The sequence below is a fragment of the Budorcas taxicolor genome, chromosome 10 (assembly GCF_023091745.1).
Source record: "Budorcas taxicolor isolate Tak-1 chromosome 10, Takin1.1, whole genome shotgun sequence".
NCBI lineage: Eukaryota > Metazoa > Chordata > Mammalia > Artiodactyla > Bovidae > Budorcas > Budorcas taxicolor.
Genome location: NC_068919.1, coordinates 90374991 through 90396873, shown reverse-complemented (window position 1 = coordinate 90396873; position 21883 = coordinate 90374991). Strand labels below are relative to the sequence as shown.

General features: G+C 36.9%; 1 protein-coding gene across 1 annotated transcript in view; it reads left to right on the top strand.

Annotated features, from left to right (window-relative positions):
* Positions 1-21883, top strand: part of CEP128 (centrosomal protein 128) — a 469424-nt gene that overhangs the window by 66087 nt on the left and 381454 nt on the right. Inside the window, exon 7 of the mRNA XM_052647177.1 lies at positions 9978-10094. Within this exon, the coding sequence (XP_052503137.1) occupies positions 9978-10094 (117 nt within the window). The remainder of the gene's footprint in view (positions 1-9977; positions 10095-21883) is intronic.

Genomic DNA, 21883 nt, shown 5'->3' with positions numbered 1-21883 from the left:
TCCATATCCGTGCTGACAGTTACCCAGGTGATTTTTATTTTATTTTTTGGCCATGCCGAGAAGCTTGTGAGATTTTAGTTCCCCAACCAGGGATTGAACCTGGGCCCGCAGTAGTGAGAGCACAGCGTCCTGACCGCTGGACTGCCAAGGAATTCTCCCAAGTGATTTTTAAAAGTAGTCATCACAGTGAATTTCTCTAATGCTTTTTAAAACCCTCCCTGAGATTATTCTGTTTCAAATGATTTACCATAGGCTATATTGCCTGCATTATCTGGCTTCCTCTAGGTTCCTGGGTTTTGCCAAACTCATTCCTACATTTTGGTCTTTGCATTGGCTTCTCTTTTCCCCTTGTTTTGCGCGGCTGGCTCCCTTTTGTCACTCAAGTCTTCTGTTGATAGCCACCGCCTCTAGGGGGGCCGCTCTTACTCCCCCTTTGTTGTCATTGTCAGCAATTAGCGTAGTGAAAACACTTCTGTATACTGCCTTTTTCACTTAATATATTTTTGATATTGTTCCATATTAGTATTTCATGAGCTTCCTAATTCCTTTCTTTCAATATTTAAAGCATTCCATTGAATGTCCCATAATTTATTTAACCAGTCTTATACTGATGGACATTTAGGTGGTTTAAATCTTTTGCTTTTATCCACAGCACTGCAGTTATTGATCTTGAACATGCACTGTTTTTCACATGGGAAAGTAAATTGGTAGAATAAATTTCTAAGAGTGGATTTATAAGATTAAAGTTTATGTGCATTTGTAATTTGTTGCATATTGCTCAATTTTATAATTAGTATTTTGAATGTCCTCTTCTAATACTTTAATCTGAGAATTAACATTTATCTTACTCTTTTCCAAAAAGGATGAAATGTGGCTTACCTTAAAACTGCAATATGCGTGAAGATATGTTTTTCTAATTGGCCCATTGTATTGCGTTCCTTCTTTCCTTTAGCATCAGATCCCCATCTTCCTCTTCTTATGAGCCTGTTCCCCACCCCCAGCAGTTTTATCCAGGCCCGTGATGACTCAGGTAGAGATGACGTATCTTAGATTTCCTACGTGTCTAAATTGTGACCATGTGACTGACTAGGTGTGAGTAAAAGTGGTACATGCACCTTTTGGGTTGTCTCCTTGAAAACAAAGCCACTTGACTGAGACTTCCTCTGTCTGTATGTGAATTGAAATGGGGTTGTAGCACTGACCCAGCTTAAACCATGCAGGTGAGGATAACAGTCTGGGGGCGATGGAGTAACAGATGGAAGGAACCTAGATCTCTGAATGACCTTAGGGAAGAGAGTGGCCTGACAGCTTAATCTTACTTTCTTCTGGGCAGTAAATTGAGAGAGAAAGAAATCCTTATCTTATTTGAGCTGATGTGTATTTGATCCTTTGTACCCTAACTGATATAGAATATAACATAGAAAGAGATGAGAAAGAATAGACAAAGAGAAAACTGGAGCTATCCAAATGTATGTTTTAGGTCCTTGATTGTTGCTGACTTAGTTAGAGTTGAGTAACTCAATACAAATATTAACAGTAGAAAAAGGAAAATATTTTGAGCATATTAATCTCTCTGGATGATTAGATCTAGATACTTTGGTAGCCCTATAGGATGATTATAATTTTGTTGTGTTCAGTCACTTAGTCATGTCCAGCTATTTGCAACCCTGTGGACTGCAAGATTGCTCAAACATATCCATTGAGTCGATGATGCCATCTAACTATCTTGTCCTCAAGTCATCCCATTCCTCTCTTGCCTTCAATCTTTCCCAGCATCAGGGTCTTTTCTAATGACTCTGCTCATTCCATCAGGTGGCCAAAGTATTGGAGTTTCAGCTTTAGCATCAGTCCTTCTAATGAATATTCAGGATTAATTTCCTTTAGGATTGACTGGTTTGATCTCCTTGCAGTCCAAAGGCTCTCAAGAGTCTTCTCCAACACCATGGTTCAAAAACATCAATTCTTTGGCACTCAGGCTTCTTTATGGTCTGGCTCTCATATCTGTACTTGACAACAGGAAAAACCATAGCTTTGCCTATACAAATTTTGTTGGCAGAGTAATGTCTCTGCTTTTTAATGTGCTGTCTAAGTTTGTCATAGCTTTTCTTCTAAGGAGTAAGTGTCTTTTAATTTCATGGCTGCAGTCACCATCTGCAGTGATTTTGGAGACCAAGAAAATAAAGTCTGTCACTGTTTCCATTGTTTCCGCATCTATTTGCTATGAAGTGATGGACCAGATGCCGTGATTTTAGGTTTTTCAATGCTGAGTTTTAAGCCAGCCTTTTCACTCTTTTCTTTCACCTTCATCAAGAAGCATTTAGTTCCTCTTCACTTTCTGCCATTAGGGTGGTGTCATCTGCATTTCTGAGGTTGTTGATATTTCTCCCAGCAGTCTTGATTCCAGCTTGTGTTTCATCCAGCACGGCATGTACTCTACATATAAGTGAAATAAGCAGGGTGACAATATACAGACTTGACGTACTCCTTTCCTGATTTGGAATCAGTCCGTTGTTCCATGTCCAGTTCTAACTGTTGCTTCTTGACCTGCATGCAGGTTTCATAGGAGGCAGGTCAGGTGATCTGGTATTCCAGTCTCTTGAAGAATTTTCCACAGTTTGGTGTGATCCACACAGTCAATGAAATTCATAAAATAGTTTGTGTGTTTATTTAGTTTCAATCATCCTAGTTTGTGTATATGTTTTATTTTTTTCTCAGTACTGTTTAGCTATTTCTCAATACTGACCAGCTACCTGTCTATTTAAAAATCCCTCTACCATGGATGAAATGGGGGTCTTAATAATTAGAAATGGAGAAGAAAATGATGTGAAGTGGATAGAAATTTTGTGGATGAAGTAGAAAAAACATATATATGTATATTTTCTTCTTCTTCATCAGACTCTAGTTTATTTCTCAGGTGAGGATTTATTTGAAAATCAATTAAAAAGTTACATTAGTTAACTATCTATGGCTGCATAATAAATCTCCCAAAACTTAGTGGCTTTAAACCTTTATTATTTCACAGTTAATATGGATTAGGAATTCAGGTGTGGCTCTGGGTCTTTCACAGGCTACGGTCATCTCAAGGCTTCACTAGAATGGATCTCCTTCCTTGCTCATTTGGTTCCTTTTAGGTTACTGGATTGAAGCATCAGGCCTCATGCACTGTTGGTCAGAGACCTCTTTTGTTTCTTTGACATGTGGTCTCGGCACAAAGCATTTCAGCACATGGCAGCTTGCCTCTTTAGAGCAAGCAAGTGAGAAGTGAAAACATGCTATTAAGTTGAAAGTTAATTTATTGTTCCCTAATTGTTGAAGTGACACTTCATCACTTTTGTCATATTCTATTCACTAGAAGGAAGTACTAGGGCCAGCCCACACTCAAGGGGAGGAAGTTATTACCAGTGTATGAACACCAGGAAGCAGAGACAGTTGAAACCCTGTCAGAAACTGCCTAACACGACAATTATTTCAAAACGGAGAGTCCTTCAAATATGGTACCTCAGTCTCATTTCATGTACCAGTTATGGTGGTAAGGTAGATAATGGCTAAATAATCTTGGGTTTTGATTTTGCTATTTAGTTACTTGAATTGCTTACATTTTGATAGGATGCTAATAATAGGCACGGCCTGCTTTCTTGAAGTACATCAGTTGTTCAACTCATTGAATTTAATTAGAAAATTTCTAATTACTCATTTAGTGTCAGTCTTCAATGGATAAAAGTTATTGAAAGGTAGGGTCTGTGCATACATCCGTGTATTGCTGTATCTCTAACCTCTGCCTAGCATTAAGCTGGAACAAATTAGTGTCTGTGTATTCTTACTGAGTGAAGGAGTGTGTGAAAATGGAGCTGAGAATTACAGATACTGCTGAAAAAGGAGACTTGTATTGGAATCAGTTTTCTCATTAGTTTGTTTTGTGATTCATGGTTAATACCTTGCTTCATCACCTCGGTCTTTTTAGAATTAAAAATTTGGGTAAAAGTTCAAAATTCTGTCAAGTCCATATTTAAAAAAATTTTTTTGACTCATACCTTTTGCCTTAATAATTCTATGTAAAGATTGTGTTTTGAGTTTACAAAAATAATCTTATACAGGAGTATCTGTCACAACATGTGCCAGTAAAAATAAATTACAGTTATCCCATTATAAACAGGGAATTATTTTAATCAGTGGACAGAAAACTATAGCTTTGCTAAAAATCAGGATATAGATTTGTTGTCATGGAAATTTATCCATGATATGTGAACTGCAAAAAGAAAAAAATATGTATATATGTATATATACACTGTATATATATATATAAACTGAAAAAATTTACAAAGCTCTAATATCCCAATTTTTGTTTAAAAATTTAAGTGAAATGGAATTATGTTTGACTAGTCATATACATATGCATAGAAAGATTTCTTGGGAGTATACAACAAAATAATGTTATTTTTCTTCTGATAGATGATGTTAACAGATTAAAAACTTTTTTATCATTCTATCTTATTTGTTTATTTTTAATTGTGAAATATATATAACATAAAATTTGTCGTCTTACCCATTTTTAAGTGTTCAGTTCGTTAGTGTTATGTGCTTTCGCAGTTGTCCAACCAAATACAGAAGTCTCTTCATCTTACGAAACTGGAGCTGCACCCGTCAAACAGCAGCTACTTATTCCTCCTTCCCCCAGGCCCCTGCACCCACCATTGTACAGGGACAGTTGAGTTGCTTCTGCCTTTTGGCTGTTGTGAGTAATGCTGCCACGAACATGGGTATACAAATAATCTCTTTGAGACCCGGATTTCAGTTCTTTTGGGTGTATGCCTAGAAATGCAGTTGCTGAATCATGTGGGGTAACTCTACTCTTTCTTTTTTAAGCAGCCGCTGGACTGTTTTCCATAGTGGCCCCACACTCGCGCACCCCACCAGCAATGGGGGTTTCAGTTTCCCCGCAGCCTCCCCGACATTGTTTTCTGGTTTTTGTTGATAATCGCCATCCTAATATGTTTGAGATCATTCCCTATTATTTATTTTTAATATGTGTTGGTATTACTTTTCATATTGAGTGAGCAATGAAAGTATTACCACTTGTAAAAATAGAATGAATTAGCTTTATTTTTTTTTGATTTATTTTTAATGTTGTTTCTGTAACAGCAAGTACTGCCTTTATTTCAGATGCAGTAGTAAATTGTTGGGATATTAGTGTTGATTGCTAGAATAAATTAGAAGTCTAATGCTAAAGGTGTTTTGAGGTTTTAGTAAAGTACTCTGAATATCATATATATATTAATTATATATATAATTGCTTATATATATCTTAATTGCTCTTGAGCACTCAAAGTTGGAAACCCAAGACTTACCAGTCTTAGTAAATGTTAACTACTAATTTTTGATGGAATATTTTTGCTTAACCTTTATGACTAATTGAACTTATGTTTGCCAGGTCTTTTCAAAAAATAACCTGATTTGAGGTATAGTTTACCATAAAATTAATCTGCTTTAAGTGTGCAATTAAATAATCTACTAAAAATTAGATGTACTGAGTTATGCACCTATCACCATAATCTGGTTTTGTGTCTGTTTGTTCAGTCGCTAAGTTGTGTCCAACTCTTTGTGACCCTGTAGATTGTAGCACATCAGGTTCCTCTGTCCTTCACTGCCTCCTAGAGTTTGCACAAACTCATATCCATTGAGTCCTTGAAGCTCTCTAACCATCCTATCCCCTGCCACTCCCTTTGGCTTCAATCTTTGCTGGCATCAGGGTCTTTTCCATTGAGGCAACTCTTTGCATCAGGTGGCCCAAGTATTGGAGCTTCAGCATCAGTCCTTTTAGCAACTTTTGAGGGTTGATTTCCTTTAGGATTCACTGGTTTGATTTCCTTGCAGTCCAAGGGACTCTAGAGTGTTCCCCAGCACCACAGTTCAAAAGCATCAGTTTTTTGGTGTTCAGCCTTCTTTATGGTCCAACTTGCCCATCCGTAAATGACTGCTGGAAAAGCCACAGCTTTGACTGTACAGACCTTTGTCAGCAAAGTGATGGCTCTGCTTTTTAATACACTGTTCAGATTAGTCATAGCTTTTCTTCCAAGGAGCAAGAGCCTTTTAATTTCATGACTGCAGTCAACATCCACAGTGATTTTGGAGTGTAAGAAAATAAAATCTGTCACTGTTTCCACTTTTTCCCCTTCTATTTGCCATAAAGTGATGGGGCTAGATGCCATGATCTTAGTTTTTTGAATGCTGAATTTTTTTCTTAATTTAAATTTTTATTTTTACTTTATTTTACTTTACAGTACTATATTGGTTTTGGCATACATTGACATGAATCTGCCACAGGTGTACATGAGTTCCCAAACATGAACCCCCCTCACACCTCCCACCCCACATCATCCCTCTGGATCATCCCCGTGCACCAGCCCCAAGCATCCTGCATCCTGCATCGAACATAGACTGGCGATTTGTTTCTTACATGATAGTATACATGTTTTAATGCCATTCTCCCAAATCATCCCACCCTCTCCCTCTCCCTCAGAGTCCAAAAGTCTGCTCTACACATCTGTGTCTCTTTTGCTGTCTTGCATACAGGGTCATCATTACCATCTTTCTAAATTCCATATATATGTGTTAGTATACTGTATTGGTGTTTTTCTTTCTGGCTTACTTCACTCTGTATAATCGGCTCCAGTTTCATCCATCTCATTAGAACTGATTCAAATGTATTATTTTTAATGGCTGAGTAATACTCCATTGTGTATATGTACCACAGCTTTCTTATCCATTCATCTGCTGATGGACATCTAGGTTGTTTCCATGTCCTGGCTATTATAAACAGTGCTGCGATGAACATTGGGATACATGTGTCTCTTTCTATTCTGGTTTCCTCGGTGTGTATGCCCAGCAAAGAAGAATGGAACTGGAGGAATCAACTTGCCTAACTTCAGGCTCTATTACAAAGCCACAGTCATCAAGACAGTATGGTACTGGCACAAAGACAGAAATATAGATCAGCGGAACAAAATAGAAAGCCCAGAGATAAATCCACACAATATGGACACCTTATCTTTGATAAAGGAGACAAGAATATACAATGGAGTAAAGATAATCTCTTTAACAAGTGGTGCTGGGAAAACTGGTCAACCACTTGTAAAAGAATGAAACTAAATCACTTTCTAACACCACACACAAAAATGAACTCAAAATGGATTAAAGATCTAAATGTAAGACCAGAAACTATAAAACTCCTAGAGGAGAACATAGGCAAAACACTCTCCGACATAAATCACAGCAGGATCCTCTATGATCCACCTCCCAGAATACTGGAAATAAAAGCAAAAATAAACAAATGGGATCTAATTAAAATTAAAAGCTTCTGCATAACAAAGGAAAATATAAGCAAGGTGAAAAGACAGCCTTCTGAATGAGAGAAAATAATAGCAAATGAAGCAACTAACAAACAACTAATCTCAAAAATATACAAGCAACTTATGCAGCTCAATTCCAGAAAAATAAACGACCCAATCAAAAAATGGGCCAAAGAACTAAATAGTCATTTCTCCAAAGAAGACATACGGATGGCTAACAAACACATGAAAAGATGCTCAACATCACTCATTATTAGAGAAGTGCAAATCAAGACCACAGTGAGGTACCACTTCACACCAGTCAGAATGGCTGCGATCCAAAAGTCTGCAAGCAATAAATGCTGGAGAGGGTGTGGAGAAAAGGGAACCCTCTTACACTGTTGGTGGGAATGCAAACTAGTACAGCCACTATAGAGAACAGTGTGGAGATTCCTTAAAATATTGCAAATAGAATGCTGAATTTTAAACCAGCTTTTTTTGCTCTTCTTCCAACTCCATCAAGGGGCTCTTTAGTTCCTCTTTGCTTTCTGCCATTAGAATGGTGTCATCTGCATATCTGAGGTTGTTGGTATTTCTCCCGGCAGTCTTAATTCCAGCTTGTGATTTATCCAACCCAGCATTTTGCATGGTGTGCTCTGTAAGTTAAATAAGCAGGGTGACAGTGTACAGCTTTGACTTTCTCTTTTCCCAATTTTTAATCAGTCTGTTGTTCCTTGTCCGGTTCTAATTATTGCTTCTTAACCAGCAAACAGGTTTCTCAGGAGGCAGGTAAATTGATCTGGTATTCCCATCTCTAATTTTCCATGGTTTGTTGTGATCCACACAGTCAAAGGCATTTGAATAGTCAATGAAGCAGAAGTAGATGTTTTGCTCTGGTTGTCTTGCTTTTTCAATGAACCAATGGTTGTTGGCAGTTTGTTCTCTGGTTCCGCTGCCTTTTCTAAATCCAGCTTGAACATCTGGAAGTTCTTGATTCACGTTCTGTTGAAGGCTGGCTTGCAGAATTTTGAGCGTTACTTTGATATTGTGTGAGATGAGTGCAGTTGTGAGATAGTTTGAACATTCTCTGGTGTTGTCTTTCTTTGGGATTGGAATGAAAACTGACCTTTTCTAGCCCTGTGGTCACTGCTGAGTTTTCCAAATTTACTATTGCAGTTATTCAGATCATTAAGAGCTTCTCTGTGTATTTGCCACCTGTTAATCTCTTCTGCTTTTTTTTTTAGGTCCTTACTGTTTCTGTCCTTTATCATGTCCATCCTTTCATGAAATATTCCCTTGATATCTCCAATTTTCTTGAAGAGGTTTCTACTCTTTCCCATTTTGTTGCTTTCCTCTACTTCTTTGCATTGTTCATTGAAGAAGGCCTTCCTATCTTTCCTTTCTAGTCTCTGGAACTCTTCATTCAGTTGGATATATCTTTCTCTTTCTCCTTTGCCTTTTCTCTTCTTTTCTCAGCTATTTGTAAAGCCTCCTCAGATAACCCCTTTGCCTTCTTGCGTTTCTTTTTCTTTGGGATGGTTTTGGTCACTGCCTGTTCTTTTACAATACAATGAACCTTTGTCCATAGTTCTTCAGACACTCTGTCTACCAGATCTAATCCCTTGAATCTGTTCATTGCCTCCAGTTAATCATAAGGGATTTGATTTAGGTCATACCTGAATGACCTAGTGGTTTTCCCTGCTTTCTTCTGTTTAAGCCTGAATTTGCAATAAGGAGCTCACGTTCTGAGCCACAGTCAGCACCAGGTCTTGTTTTAATAATCTAGTTTGGAATATTTCTGTTGCTCCAGTAAGATCCCTTGTGACCAAGACCCTTATTGACTCTATAGAATTTGTGGCAAAAGATTTCTTGTAACAGGGCTGTATATATTGCTTCTCTTAAATGAATACAAATGTCTTTTATCGTATCCTCCTATACCAAATATATGCAAGTAGTCAAGTAGTGTATATTTTATTTAGGGGACTGTATAATAATACACATGAAGTGTGTTTGAATGTGGATAACTTTCAGCAAGGAAAAGTCTTACATCAGAGAATAAATTCTTTCATGTTTATTTTAGAGAGTCCCAATTAAACATTTTTCCATGTGACTTGATTTTTTGATCTTTTACAGTTGGTTTATTTTTAGCACATCAGAGTAGCAAAGGTTGACAAGCCCTTTCAATTATTTGTTGCATATGAACATCAAACCCTTCCAAGGCAGGTCATGGTTTTAGATAATTAAAATGAAAAAGAACTAAATAGAACAGTTTATCATTCATAAAGTAATAAATACAGTTGCAGGCAAAATTGGTAATTGTCTTCTAACTCACCAGAGGGCACTCTTTTCTAATTTATTACCTTTCACTCTGATCTTTAGACAGGTTATACTTTGAAACATTTCAGTCTTTTTCTGGGGTCTAGGTTTGGATTACTTGGAAACTAATGATTGTTTGCTATTGCAACTTTTAGTGAGTATTTTTGTGACCTGCTTTATAAATGTCATTAAAAATGGTTCTACAAGTAAGCCACAGTCTTAAATGCTTTAGGCAGTAGTGTATCTGGCATAAAATATCTCTTCAGTTTAGTCTTTTTTTTTTTTTTTTTTGCCTAGCAGCTCTATAATGGCACTTTTTTCTTTGTTTATGTTAAGGTTTCAGATCGAGTGGAGCGGCGGCTTCAGGAAATAGAGAAAGAGATGCGAACAGAAAGAGAGCTGGTGGAAAGACGGCAGGATCAACTGGGACTTATTTCTCAGCAGCTGCAGGAGGTTTGTGAAAAGTGGCTTTTTGTAATGTAAATCCTGAGGTTAGGTGGTTGTTTAGCTATTGTTAAAATGGTTTTAGTTCCCGGGTGTTGCATGTGACAGTTCAGTCCATGTGAGAAGTGCAGCGTATTGCTTACAGTTCCTTGTATGTAGATGACCCTTCCTGGTTCAAACCCAGAGCCTACGCTTTACTGGGTGTATGACCTTGGGCAAGTTCCTTAACTTCTCTAGACTCATTTCCTTTGCTGTTGTTCAGTTGCTCAGTATCCGACTCTTTGTGACCCCATGGAATGCAGCACGCCAGGACTCCCTGTCCATCACCAACTCTGGGAGCTTGCTCAAACTCATGTCCTTCGAGTGAGTGATGCCATCCAACCATCTCATCCTCTGTTGTCCCTTTCTCCTCCCACCTCAGTCTTTCCCAGCAACAGGGTCTTTTCTAATGAGTCAAGTCTTCACATCATTTCCTCTGTAGAAAATAGAAATAATCATAGCATTTACTTAATCATGTTGGTGCAGGAGTAAATAAGTTGATGTGGATAAAACAGTTAACATAGTGTCTAGCTTGTGCTCCATACATGTGAACTGAAGGTATAATTATTCAGATTCATTTTCTTTGGTGTGAACTAGGCCAGGGATCAGCACACTGGCCTATGGACCAGATCTAGCCCACTGCTGATTTTTGTAAGTGAAATTTTATTGAAACATAGCCACTCCCATTCATTTTCAGTACTTTTGTGACACAACAGCAGAGTTGAGATGTTGTGAAAAAGACTGTATGGCTCACAAAGCTTAAAATGCGTATTGACTGACTGGCTCTTTATAGAAAAAGTTTGCAGATCCCTGGACTAAACTATCGTCAAATTCAAACTGGAGGTTACTTATCCATTAGGTAACATTGTTTTTTTGTAAATAATTTTGTTTATTTATGGCTGTGCTGGCCCTTCATTGCTGCATGTGGGCTTTTTCTGGTTGTGGCGAGCGGGGGCGACTCTTCGCTGCAGTGTGCAGGCTTCTCCTTGAGGTGGCTTCTCTTGTCGGGGAGCACAGGCTCTGGGGTGCACGGCCTTCAGTAGTTGTGGCTCATGGGCTCAGCAGTTGCAATTCTCGGGCTCTGGAGCACGGGCTCACTAGTGGTGGTGTGTGGGCTTAGGTGCTCCATGGCGTGTGGGATCTTTCTGACCCAGGGATCTTCTGGCTGGTGGATTCTTTACCACTGAGCCACCAGGGAAGCCCAAGGTAATATTTTTGTTTTGAAACTGCAGACTTATGAAGAAGTTGAGTGATTAGAACAAAGGAATAATGTATATCCTTTGCCTTGATTCCCCTAATACTCATATTTGCCAGACTTGCTTTATTATTTTATATATGTATCTCCATGTGTATGTACATCTAAAAGTTTTTTTTGAGGCTAGTTGCTGACATAATGTAGATGCTTTTAAATCTAAATAATAGGGTGTGTACATTCTCTTCTGTTATCACAGGAGATTAACATTGGATCAATACTATTAACCTATAGGTTTTATTAAAATTTTGCCACTTAAAGTCCTTTTCTGGTCCAGGGTACAGTACAGGATTAAATAAGGCATTTGACCATCATATCTCTTTCAGTTCAGTTCAGTCGCTCAGTCGTGTCTGACTCTGCGACTCCATGAATCGCAGCACTCCAGGCCTCCCTGTCCATCACCAAGTCCCGGAGTTCACTCAGACTCACGTCCATTGAGTCCGTGATGCCATCCAGCCATCTCATCCTCTGTCGTCCCCTTCTCCTCCTGCCCACAGTCCCTCCCAGCATCAGTCTTTTCCAATGAGTCAACTCTTCGCATGATGTGGCCAAAGTACTGGAGTTTCAGCTTTAGCGTCATTCCTTCCAAAGAAATCCCAGGGTGATCTCCTTCAGAATGGACTGGTTGGATCTCCTTGCAGTCCAAGGGACTCTCAAGAGTCTTCTCCAACACCACAGTTCAAAAGCATCAATACTTCGGCACTCAGCTTTCTTCACAGTCCAACTCTCACATCCACACATGACCACAGGAAAAACCATAGCCTTGACTAGACAGACCTTTGTTGGCAAAGTAATGTCTCTGCTTTTGAATATGCTATCTAGGTTGGTCATAACTTTTCTTCCAAAGAGTAAGCATCTTTTAACTTCATGGCTGCAGTCACCATCTACAGTGATTTTGGAGCCCCCAAAAATTAAGTCTGACACTGTTTCCACTGTTTCCCATCTATTTCCCAGGAAGTGATGGGACCAGATGCCATGATCTTCGTTTTCTGAATGTTGAGCTTTAAGCCAACGTTTTCACTCTCCTCTTTTACTTTCATCAAGGGGCTTTTTAGTTCCTCTTCACTTTCTGCTATTAGGGTGGTGTCATCTGCATATCTGAGGCTATTGATATTTCTCCCAGCAATCTTGATTCCAGCTTGTGCTTCTTCCAGCCCAGCATTTCTCATGATGTACTCTGCATAGACGTTAAATAAGCAGGGTAACAATATACAGCCTTGACGTATTCCTTTTCCTATTTGGAACCAGTCTGTTGTTCCATGTCCAGTTCTAACTGTTGCTTCCTGACCTGCATATAGGTTTCTCAAGAGGCAGGTCTCCTTTAATCTGAAATAGTTTTTTAGTCTTTTTTTTTCTAGCCAGTTATTTTGTAGAATGTCTTTTGTTTTAGGTTTGTTGATTTTTTTTTTCCTCATCACTAGATTCAGGTCTTAGACTTCTGGCAGGAAACCCAGAGAATTATTGTTGTATTTTCTCTAGGTTATCAGATCAGGAGGCAAGTAATGTTGATTTGTTCCATCACTGATGAAAACTGAACATTGATGAAGGTGTTGCTTGCCAGGTTTCTCTACTGTAAAGTTACTACATTATGCTTGTTAATTATTTGTGTTATGGGGAAACCCTTTGAAACTTGAAAATAGCCTATATTTCATCATATTTTCACCTGCAAATTTTAGCATCTATTGATTCTTACATGAAATAGTTACTGCTGTGATACTAAACAGTGATTTTAAAAATATTCTGTCATATCTATTACATTTATCAGTAGGAATCCTACTGTCAGGAAGTGCTTTGTCGTTTTTGCCACTCATTCATTCATTCGTTAATATTAGTGTAGATTTATGAATTGTCATTTTATCATCTTGGTTATGTTTTATAATTGTCATTATAGGAAACTTGTGAGATTACCTTTAAATATTTCTTAGATATATAAAGCATAAAAAAAGTTAGAAACAAGGAAACCAAAAGATTTAAAAACAAAAAGGGTGCTTTATTTTTTTCTTTTACAAAATGTTTTTCTTTAAAAGTGATGTTCTTCAGATGTACTTGCGTGTTCTTAAAGATCATTAACCTTTTTAGATTGACAGATTAAATTTTTTTTAAGTTTTAGGAAACATGCCCATTGAAAATTAGGAATGAAAATTGCAAACCTGAAATTATAATGTAAGCTGATAGAAAAATCTGCTTTTGTTTTCTAAAATTCCATTTTTCCTCCATTTCATAAAAGGAAGCATACCCTTGTTAGTTGGTAATTACTTTGAAGAGGATACTTTGTTGAATAATTAGATACAGATGTGGGTAGCCTTTTTAAAAAAAAACAAAACAAAACCTTGATTTTTATACATTTGTTCTCAAAGCAAATTGCATCTGGTGAGCGTAAGAACAGCACTGAAGAGACAATTGTTCTTTTTTGTGAGAGAAGATTAGAGAAATTTTCCGTGCTTATTTTCTACTCTCTTTACAGAATGCAGAAAATTACAAAGAAAGAGGGAGAGAAAGATTGCTTCCCACCCCTATTCTTGAGAAACCAGAGCCTGAGTATTTGCATTGTAATTGTCATTTTGACTAAAAGCTTGAACAGTCCTTTGGAATTCCATCTCTGACAGTACAATAGAGGATCACTGTTGATAAGAAATGTTTAATTTCATATTTTGTCACTTTAATATATGTGGTAACCTATGTGCTTTTAATAGGTGATTTTGGATTAAACAGTGCAGCGGAAACTGGAAAGGATTAATTTAGCCTGATGCATTTTCCTACTCCCAAGTTAAGTGGCTTAGGGTGTTCTGGAAAGATCATGTTTAAGGAGAGAAAACACTTTGCTTTCTATTTGATATTAATACTTATGGATATACCTGTACTGTATGACAGTAGTAATTTTGAATTTTGTTTGTGGCCATGGTGAAAATTGAATCTCTAGGTGGGTAAGTATGCCTGGACTTTTAGCCACTATATTCTTCTGCCTCCCTAAAATGTGTGATTCAATGTTAGTTCAAATTATGACAGTCAAAAGTTGTGAAGAGATTGGGAGTTGTCATTAAAAATTCCAGAATGTCAGAGATTTCTGGGTATTGATATAGTGTGTTATAGGGAGGCAGTTGTGGTTTTGGCTAAAGCCTGCTTTGTTTTGGTGATCTAATGAGGTTCTTAGGTCCTCAGAGCTTTATCTGTTCCCACCTAATGAAAATCATAGTATTAGTAATTGGAAATGGATTGAGGGAAAGCCACTCTCCTTTTCTTATTTAGAGTTTTTAAAAATTGTCTGCCCTTCTGTTCTTTTTTTCCCAAGTCTAGGGTTAAGCAGTAGGGTTCCTACTGGTCTAAGCAGTAGGGTTATGCGCACACTCTGGAATTCACTTCCTTTGGTGAGCCTCAGCTGCTCATGTGCTACTGCACACGAGTGTCAGATTTTCTTAACTTGGTAAGGGCCTTCCCTGGCCTTCAGACCTCACATGTCACATTTCAGACAACATTGTTCTCGTAGCTCAGTTGATATCTCTCTGGAGAGATGAATGTTTCATTAGTTGTGCAATACTTTTCTTTTCGTATAGCTTTTAAAAATATTTATATGTTTTAAATGATAGTTGATTTACCTTGCTGTGTTAGTTTCTAGTGTGCAGCAAAGTGATTGTTATTATGTGTTTTATATATATATATCTATATAGTTTTTTCTCCAGATTCTTTTCCATTATAGGTTATTATAAGATATTGAAAATAGTTCCCTGTGCTGTATAGTAGGACCTTATTGTTCATCCTTTTGTTTATAGTAGTATGTTTTCATTCATCCCAAACTCCTAATTTATCCCTCTCCACCACTTTTTCCCTTTGGTAACCATGTTTCTGAGTCTATTTCTGTTTTGTAAGTAAGTTCATTTGTAATTGTTATTTTAGATTCCACATATAAGTGATACCATATGAAATTTGTCTTTGGCGTAGTTCTCCATTCCATCCCTGTTGCTGTAAATGGCATTATTTCATTCTATTTTATGGTTGAGTAAGATTCCATTGTTCATATGCATCTTCTTTACCTATTTCTTTATTGATGGACATTTAGGTTGCTTCCATGTGTCGGCTGCTATAAACAGTACTTCTCTGAACATTGGGGTGCATGTATCTTTTCAAAAAAGGTTCCTTCTTTTCCAGTTTTATGCTCAAGAGTGGCATTGACAGACCATATGGTAACTGTACTTCTAGTGTTTTAAGGAACTTCCATACTGTTCTCCATGGTGGCTTTATATTCCGGTTAACAGTGTGGGAGGGTTCCCTTTTTTCCACATTCTCTCCAGCCTTTATTATTCTTAGACTTTCTGATGATGGTCATTCTGACTGATATGAAGTGATACCTCATTGTAGTTTCAATTTGCATTTCTCTAATAAGTAGTCATGTTGAGCATCATTTCATGTGTCTGTAGGTCATCTGTATGTCTTCTTTGGAGAAATGTCTATTTAGATCTTCTGTCTATTTTTTGATAAGGTTTGTTTTATTTTTTTATTTTGAGCAGTGTGAGTGGTTTGTATATTTTGGAAATTAAACCCTTTTGGTTACATCATTTGCAAATATTTTCTCCCATACCATAGGTTGTCTTTTCATTTAATTTATGGTTTCCTTTGTTGTGCAAAAGATTTAAAGTTTAATTAACTCTCATTTGTTTATTTTTGTTTTTATTTCCATTACTGTAGGAGTCGGATCCAAAAAGATAATGCCGCTTTTTGTGTCAAAAAGTGTACCGCCTGTGTTTCCATCTAGGAGTTTTAAAGTATCTGTTCCTAGGATTAGATCTTTAATCCATTTTGAGTTTATTTTTTATATGGTGTTTAGAATGTTCTAATTTCATTTTTTTTTGCAAGTAGCTTTCTAGTTTCCCCAGACTATTCATATAGCTCTTTTGAATTTTGAATGGTTGTTGACTGAACTTTTATTAACAGAATTCAAATATTGTTAAGTTTGTAACCATCAGCCTTTCCTTGTTGAACCATTGTGGAAACAATAAAGTGTTTGTTTAACTTATAGTACATTTGTCAAATTATAGATTCCTTTTGGTCAGACACTTGATAGTAAAGTAACTTTGATTAGTTTAGTGGCATGAGGTAAGAATGGTGGTGCTTTGATAGTAGGAACATCAAAGAAGTATTTAGACTGTAAGCCCAAATCAGAACTCTTTTGCAGGTTCAAAATTTGCATAAAATCTTACATAACATTTTTAACTCCTGACTCTGGGAATCTGGGGAATTCCTGACTTGCTTTTATTTTTTAACTAGCTGTTTTTTATAAGTTGAATATTACTTGTTCATCTTCAGTTGAATTACATAAAATGAAAAACATGAGATAGATATTTGTATATGTTTTTTCAGAGCATTTTGTAGCATATTAAAATGCTAGTTCCCTGATATGCCCCCACCAGGAATATTCCATACTTGCTTATAACCTAAAGTGAACCAGGTTTCTTAAGATTTGAAAGTGTTTCATGGAGAAACCCATGGGGCAGGCAGGGCATGGAATCTTAATAGAAGATAGTGAAGACTAAGTGAGGAATTCAGTGTAGTATGGGAGCTCGGCTCAGTGGTTTTCAGTCTGTGCTCTGATAGAAAACCAGATTCTATGAGTCTCTTCAATAAAATAAGACCATATACAGAAAAATGAATTGATGGATTTTCCCCCCAGTATTTTCCTTCATCTTTTAGCATCTGTATCAATTGTGAAAAACCTAATGAAGAAATAGCTATTCATTCCTTCCCAGAAATGTCATTGTGGCTCCAGAGATGCTGAGTAATATGGTACTTCAACTAAGAAAAGCCTTGGGTACTGTTTATTAATGTATTTAGTTTGGACTCATTAAAGGAGAAGCTTCCACTGAAGCCAAGAATGTTTTCCTAATGTCCTCTTAATGGCTTTACCACCTCCCTTGAGACTTCTGAGCCAGTTCAGAGGAGATCCTAGTCCAGCAAACGTTCTAACGTGGCCTCGTCAAGCCTTTCTTCCGCTCTTCCTTTAGAGACTGTGCTGTTTGATTTGGAGATGTGGAAGTCCTGCTGAGGCTGCTAAATTTTGGATTCTCTTCACTTACCTTTCCAAGGCTGAATTCCAAAACGTGTGCGTGGCCATTTGCTTTACCCTCTGCTTTACCCTCTTGTTACCATAACCAGTGCTCTCTTTTTTTGTAGGTATCCCCTACATTTTCACATTTTTCTTAGTACAAGCTTCAGTTCCCCCTGATACTATTAGATTCCTTCTAAATAAGTGCCCATTAAATCACCCTCATGTTGACCATCCCAGTAGCCTCCCTGGGTGTTAAGAAAGACCAGTGGAAATTATAAGTAAATGAGAGTTCAAAAATAAAAGACAAGTTCTGTGGAAAGCACGAGAAAAGCTCAGAGAATGCACCTAATTTTTGCAATCCTTGGGGTATGAGCTCTAGAATTCAGTACTTTGTCAGACCTAGGTGATGAGGTGGAGTTTAATAAGAGAATGACACAGGTAGGGTGACACCACCCAGGGCCCCAGACTGACAAAGGGCTGAAGCCCAGAGTGTCACACCAGCACAGCCACACACGTATTGCTCTGTAGGAGAATGTGTGTTGCAAGGTAAAATTTGAAAACTTACACTCTAGTGTTCGTGCTTCCAGGCGGCGAAATTGTGTGTAGAAGAAATTTAGGCCTTCCTTACTTTGAGCCATGATTTTTATTCTTTTATATTTTTATATTTTATATTTATATAGATATATATTTTATATTCATTATGATGGCTGTTTTCCTCTCTCTGTTCAGCTTCTGGTAATATATATTACATGAGGTAAAGTTTTTAGTCTCAGAATATTTCTGTTAATTACCATTTCTTGATGTATTGTCTCTTTTAATTGTGCTTGTTTTGAAAATTTTTTATTTCTAGCATTTAACATAGTATGCTCTTAATAAATATTTGTTGACTGCATTAAGAAGTGACCATACTAATGTATTATTTTGATACATTGTTTAACAGGTTTTATTTCTCATATGGGTCTTTGTTTTTAAACTTTGCATTTAGTATAAAAAGTATTTTTATATTTAATTTAAATAAATGCATAACTTCATATCATAAATTCTTATGTGATCTCTTTTTTTAATGCAGCTTTATTGCTCAGGTCATTTTTTTCCTATTTCTTTCCCTCTGTTTTTTGCTATCAATTACTACCCCTGCTCACTAAAATAAAAAGAATAGTGTAAAGAGCCTGGGATATATTCCTTTTTTCCTTTTTTGTGCTCTTAATTATGCTGGGCAGATATATATATATATTTATAAAATATATATACATTTGTATATACAGAGGTTTTGGGGTTTTTTTGGGGTATGTTTTTATATTAGTAAACTAGGATTACATATATCTGCATTTCTTCACCTTCCTTTTTTTCTCTCATCAATACTCTGGAAATTCCTCCAAATAGCGAATGTGGTTCCAACTTAATCTTTTATTGCCATTGACAGATCTTTTATTATAATAGAGATTACCAGATTATTTTTCCAAATGGTTCTAAGTCTTTACTTTTTTACCAGCAAAATAGCTGAGAGTGCCCCCTTTCCTCCACATTCCTACTGTTAGTAATGGTTATAAATGTTTTTAATTTTTGCCAAGTTGATGAGTATAAAGTGTTAACTCATTTTTGTGTTTATTTCTATTTCCTATTAGTGAATTTCAGTACCTTTTCACATATTTGCTGGCAGTTTTCATTTGTGCCTGTCCAAATAGCCTGTGTATAAATTTTGCTCATTTAAAAATATTGGACTGTACAGTAAGTCCTTTTTGATGATCCATTTTAAATATCATGTGTACATGTCAATCTCAAATTACTTGCATTTTCTATCAGGAATTTCACTTTTTTAATGGCAGAAGGAAGGAATCTTAAGTTATTTCTTGTATGACTAATGAGTTGCCTCAGCATCCTTTCTGAATAATTTCTTCTTTTCCTTCTGGTTTAAATGCCACTTCTGCTATATAGTGTCCCATGATATCTGTCTGAGTTCTATATGGTTTGTTCTGTCTGTCTATTCCTGAATGTGTTGTCCATCCCTGAATTATTCCTGATAATGTGTTGTCTCCATTTTTTAGAGCTTTCATTATATTTCAGTGGATGATAATGAAAATCTCTTGTCAAGTTCTGCAAATAATCTTGCTGGTGTTTTGATTTAATTGTACTCAATTGTAGATTAGTTTGAAGAGGTGTTTTCTAATGTTCTTCAATAATATATATAATTGCCTCTATAATGATCATGTACATCTTAGATTTACTTCTTAGTACCTTATGGTTTTTCTTTCTATTGTAATATTTTCTTTCATTGCATCTCTGATATTTTGTAGCATATAGGAATGCAGTTGTTTTATATCTGGCTTTGTTATCCAATAATTTTGTTAAATGATCTTATTAGTTCCTATAATTTGTTAATAGCTTTAATGACATCTTGTCTATTGTATAGCTAATCATGTTGCTGTTCAGTCACTAAGTCATGTCCAACTCTTTGTTACCCCATGAACACCCATGTGACCCCTAGCATGCCAGGCTTTCCTGTCTCTCACTATCGCGCAGAGTTTGCTCAAATTTATGTGCACTGAGTTAGTGATGCCATTCCAACCATCTTAGTCTCTGTTGCCCTCTTCTCCTCAATCTTTCCCAGCATCAGGGTCTTTTCCAATGAGTCGGCTCTTTGCATTAGGTGGCTAAAGTATTGGAGCTTCAGCCTCAGTGTCAGCCCTTCCAGTGAACATTTAGGATTGATGTCCTTTAGGATAGACTGGTTTGATCTACTTGCTATCCACGGGACTCTCAAGAATCTTTTCCAGCACCACAATTCAAAAGCATTAATTATTCAGCTCTCAACCTTCTTTATGCTCCAAGTCTCACATCTATAAATGACTACTGGGAAAACCATAGTTTTGACTGGATGGACATTGGTTGGCAAAGTGAATTGGCAAAGTGATGTCTCTGCTTTTTTAATTAGCCATCTAGGTTTGTCATAGCTTTCCTTCCAAGGAGCAAGCATCTTAATTTTATGGCTGCTGTCACCATCAACAGTGATTTTGGAGCCCAGAAAATAAAATCTGTCACTGTTTCCACTTTTCCCCTATCTATTTGCCATGAAGTAATGGGACTGGATTCCATGATCTTAGTTTTCTGGATGTTGAGTTTCAAGCCAGCTTTTTCAGTCTCGTCTTTCACCCTCATCAAGAAGCTCTTTAGTTCCTCTTTGCTTTCTGCCATTAGAATTGTATTGCATATTTGAGGTTGTTGATATTTCTACTGGCAACCTTGTGAGTCATCCAGCCCAGCATTTCACATGATGTATTGTGCACATAAGTTAAAAGCAGAGTGACAGTATACAGCCTTGATGTACTCCTTTCCCAACTTTGAACCAGTCTGTTATTCCATGTCCCGTTCTAACTGTTGCTTCTTGTCTTGAGTACAGGTTTCTCAGGAGACAGGTAAGGTGGTCTAGTAGTTAATCATATCATTTGAAGTTAAATGCAATTTAGTTTCTTTCCTTGTGATATTTTTGAATTGACTAGAAACTCAAACGCAATGTTGAATATAAGCAAAGATAGTAAGAATCCTTGTTTTATTCCGATATTTATAGAAATGCTTCTAGAGTGTCAACCTTATGGAAGGTGTTTGTGCCTGGTTTTGACTGCTGTCCTTTATCAGATAAAGAACATTGCCTTCTGTTTGTAGGTTGCCGAGAGAGGTTGATTTTTTAAAAAACCATGAATGAGGATTGTGGAAATTATACAATATTTTGTTTTAGGTTGCACTCTGTCTTTGTTGCTCTGTGCAGCTACTTTCTAATTGCAGTGCATGCAGTGGTTTCTCTGGTTGCAGAGCACAGGCCTTAGGCGTGTGGGCTTCAGTAGTTGCAGCTCACTAGGAGTCAGTTAGTAGCAGGCTGAGTAGTTGTGGTGCACGACTTAGTAGCTGAGGCTTGTGGGATCTTCCTGGATCAGGGATGGAACCCATGTCCCCTGCATTGTCAGGCAGATTCTTATCCACTCTGTCCCCTGGAAAGTCCTCTCTTTTATTTAAATGGAATTGACGTTTATCAATTGATGCTGGGCTCTCTGCATTCCTGAGAACTTTGTTTGGCCATAATATATTATTTTTTTATACATTGCTGAGTTAATTTCCTTGTCTTTTCTTTAGTATGTTTATATTTACGTTTATGATTGAGATAACTGATAATTCTCTTTGCATTACTCTTTTTGGTTTTGAAAGCAAGGTAGGCAGGTTCCTTCTTTTTCTATCCCCTGGCTCTGTCTGTTTAAGAGGATTGTCTATTTCTTGACTGTTTGTTAAAACTCACTCACATAATCACTGAAATCTGCTATCTTTTTGGTGGCTAAGGTTTTCAACTTCTGTGTTTTTTGGTTTATGTAAACTTTTAATTTTTAAAATTCAGTTTGGTGATTATTCCTGATTGTGTAATTATCCATTTTGTTATGTTGATATTAATTTGAAGAAGCAATCATAGCCTTGCTGTATTTTTTT